We start from the raw sequence: 2,500 nt of genomic DNA on the forward strand, positions 1-2,500 counted from the left end.
TGCCCGCGTGCATTGTATTGCATTGTGTGTCCCCAGTGGAGCGTCTGAAGCAGGTGCTACCCCTGACGGCGGAGGGGAAGAGTGGCGTGGTGAACGCAGGGGAGCTCACCCTCATCCTCGACGGCCTTAGCGTGGACGCAGAGACGCTTCACAACAGCAGCACAACAACAAACACAACCAGTAGGTCCCCACACTTCTCTACATATCAAATAGAAGTGTGTGTGTATGTACAGGGGTTGGACAATGAAACGGAAACACCGGTCATTTTAATGTAGGAAGTTTCATGGCTAAAGTGGACCAGCCTGGTGGCCAATATTCATTAAAGATGGCCTCTCAACGTCATTTAATTAATATTGCCGTGTTCCCCATTGTTATTGAATGTGTTACGCGTTGGTCCTGTTTTAAAAAACGTTCGGTTGCTTTGTTTCAAGACGTTTTTGCAAGCTGGCAAGGTGGCTTGTGGAGAAACGAGAGAGTGTTCCGTGTTTCTCGTGGAAATGCGTCTCTGATTGGCTCACTCCTCCTGCTCTCGAAGAAACGCGTCTCTGATTGGCTCAGTCCTCCAGTTCTTGGAGAGAATGTAATGGGAAACAGAGTCGCCACTTCCTTGGGTGGTACTGCACTATAGGGGCGCCAGCGGAGGCGTGCAGGCTCCATTCAGGGCTGTGCTCTATCGACAGCGACCCCTAGGCTTGTTGCAGGCACGGAGCAACCAGAGTGAGCTGGCTTTATGTATGAGGCTTTGTGCTGTGTGTGTGTACCTGAGAGTAGCAACCAGCTGATATCTAAGCTAAGCTATGTTTCGGGCCACCAGACGTTGCTTGTTTTGAAAACAAGCAGAAAAAAATTACTCGACATGTTTTTAGATAAATGGGTCGATATAAACCTTTGTGGGCAACGCCTTCTTTCGACGTGGCGAAACACAGAAAGGCTTTCGGGATTCGCTCGTTTCTCTGCATTATTTATGTAAATTGGGAAACACCGGGAAACACAGCCAGGAGAGTTGACGCACCGCTATGAGAGCCTTGCAAGTGAGTTTAACTTGGGGTGACCGTCCGATCTTCGAAAGGAGTGAGTAAAACTGAGTTTTATCGGAAGTTGGCCTTTAATTGCACATTGCACCTGTAAGAGCAATGTGCGAAGAGTGTGAAGGTTCAATTAGCAGGGTAAGAGCACAGTTTTGCTCAAAATATGGCAATGCACACAACATTATGGGTGACTCACACATCAGAATTCAAAAGAGGACAAATTGTAGGTGCAAGCCTTGCTGGCTCATCTGTGACCAAGACGGCAATCTTTGTAATGTGTCAAGAGCCACGGTATCCAAGGTAATGTCAGCAAACCACCAAGAAGGACATACCACATCCAACAGGATTAACTGTGGACGCAAGAGGAAGCTGTCTGAAAGGGATGTTCAGGTGCTAACCAGGACTGTATAAAAAAAACCCATAAAACCACAGCTGTCCAAATCATGGCAAAATTAAATGTGCACCTCAACTCTCCTGAATCCACCAGGACTGTCCGTCGGGAGCTCCACAGGGTCGATATACACGTCCGGGCTGCTATAGCCAAACCTGTCTAAAACCAGGTGTTTCAGTTTCATTGTCTAACCCCAGTAGGTTTCTATTTGGAAATTGCTTCAGATCCAACAAAGCTGTCGGTAAATGCACCCCAGTATTGTGTGAACACCTGTGTGTGTATCCTCACATTAGCTTCTTGTATTTTTTCCCTCCTCACTCAGAAACACAGCAGAATGGAGATGCCATCCACGAGAATGGAGGAGATGCTCCGTCAACAAGGGCTCAAAACAGGTGAGCAGGCCTCAGACAGCCCTTGAAGTGACAAAGGGGTCGCTGTGGCGCAGCGCGCTAAGCCCCCCACATTCGGGCTTGCCCACGGGGACCCTGGTTCAAGTCCGGCCAGGGTCCTTTCCCGGCCCTTCCCCATCTTTCTCTCCCAATCGTTTCCTGTCTACTCTCGTACTGTCCTGTGATAATAAAGGCCGAAAAGCCCCAAAAAGTACTTAAAAAAATGAATGAAGTGACAACACAGTGGCAGATCAAAAAAAGCCTATTTTAATATATTATTTGGCATATTATTTTTTATGACCAAAACACATACTTTGTATAGGCAGTTGACAGTCAGTTATTCTGGATGTAGCCTATCCTACCACTATGACACCTGCAGCCTGAAACATTTCACACACTGTGTGTGAAGTCAGGTTTGAATATTTTGTAGTTGGTAGTTGTAATAACTTTTTTCTCCGAAACATTTCTGAATGTAATTTCACACCGCAGACATTATTTCTGGCTTCCTGCCCTGTGTCCTGCCCTCTGATATGTCATTGGAATAGCTGCATAGTGACTGCCTGTGCCTACGCTTCATCTTCCCTCCGTGTCGGGCAATTAGTCAGAAGTTTCTTATCCATGCAGTGCAGCTTAATGGAGGAATCAGCTGGCTCACTGGAGTGGAAACAGTGCGGCAGCTCATTCATATTCTG

At 47.2% G+C, this 2,500-nt stretch overlaps 1 protein-coding gene across 1 annotated transcript in view; it reads left to right on the forward strand.

The window, feature by feature from the left end:
- Nucleotides 1-2,500, forward strand: part of LOC134455663 (NEDD4-like E3 ubiquitin-protein ligase WWP1) — a 28,742-nt gene that overhangs the window by 10,208 nt on the left and 16,034 nt on the right. Inside the window, exons 6-7 of the mRNA XM_063206877.1 lie at nt 37-180; nt 1,742-1,811. Of these exons, the coding sequence (XP_063062947.1) occupies nt 37-180; nt 1,742-1,811 (214 nt within the window). The remainder of the gene's footprint in view (nt 1-36; nt 181-1,741; nt 1,812-2,500) is intronic.

The sequence above is a fragment of the Engraulis encrasicolus genome, chromosome 9, assembly GCF_034702125.1.
Source record: "Engraulis encrasicolus isolate BLACKSEA-1 chromosome 9, IST_EnEncr_1.0, whole genome shotgun sequence".
In the NCBI taxonomy this organism is placed as follows: domain Eukaryota; kingdom Metazoa; phylum Chordata; class Actinopteri; order Clupeiformes; family Engraulidae; genus Engraulis; species Engraulis encrasicolus.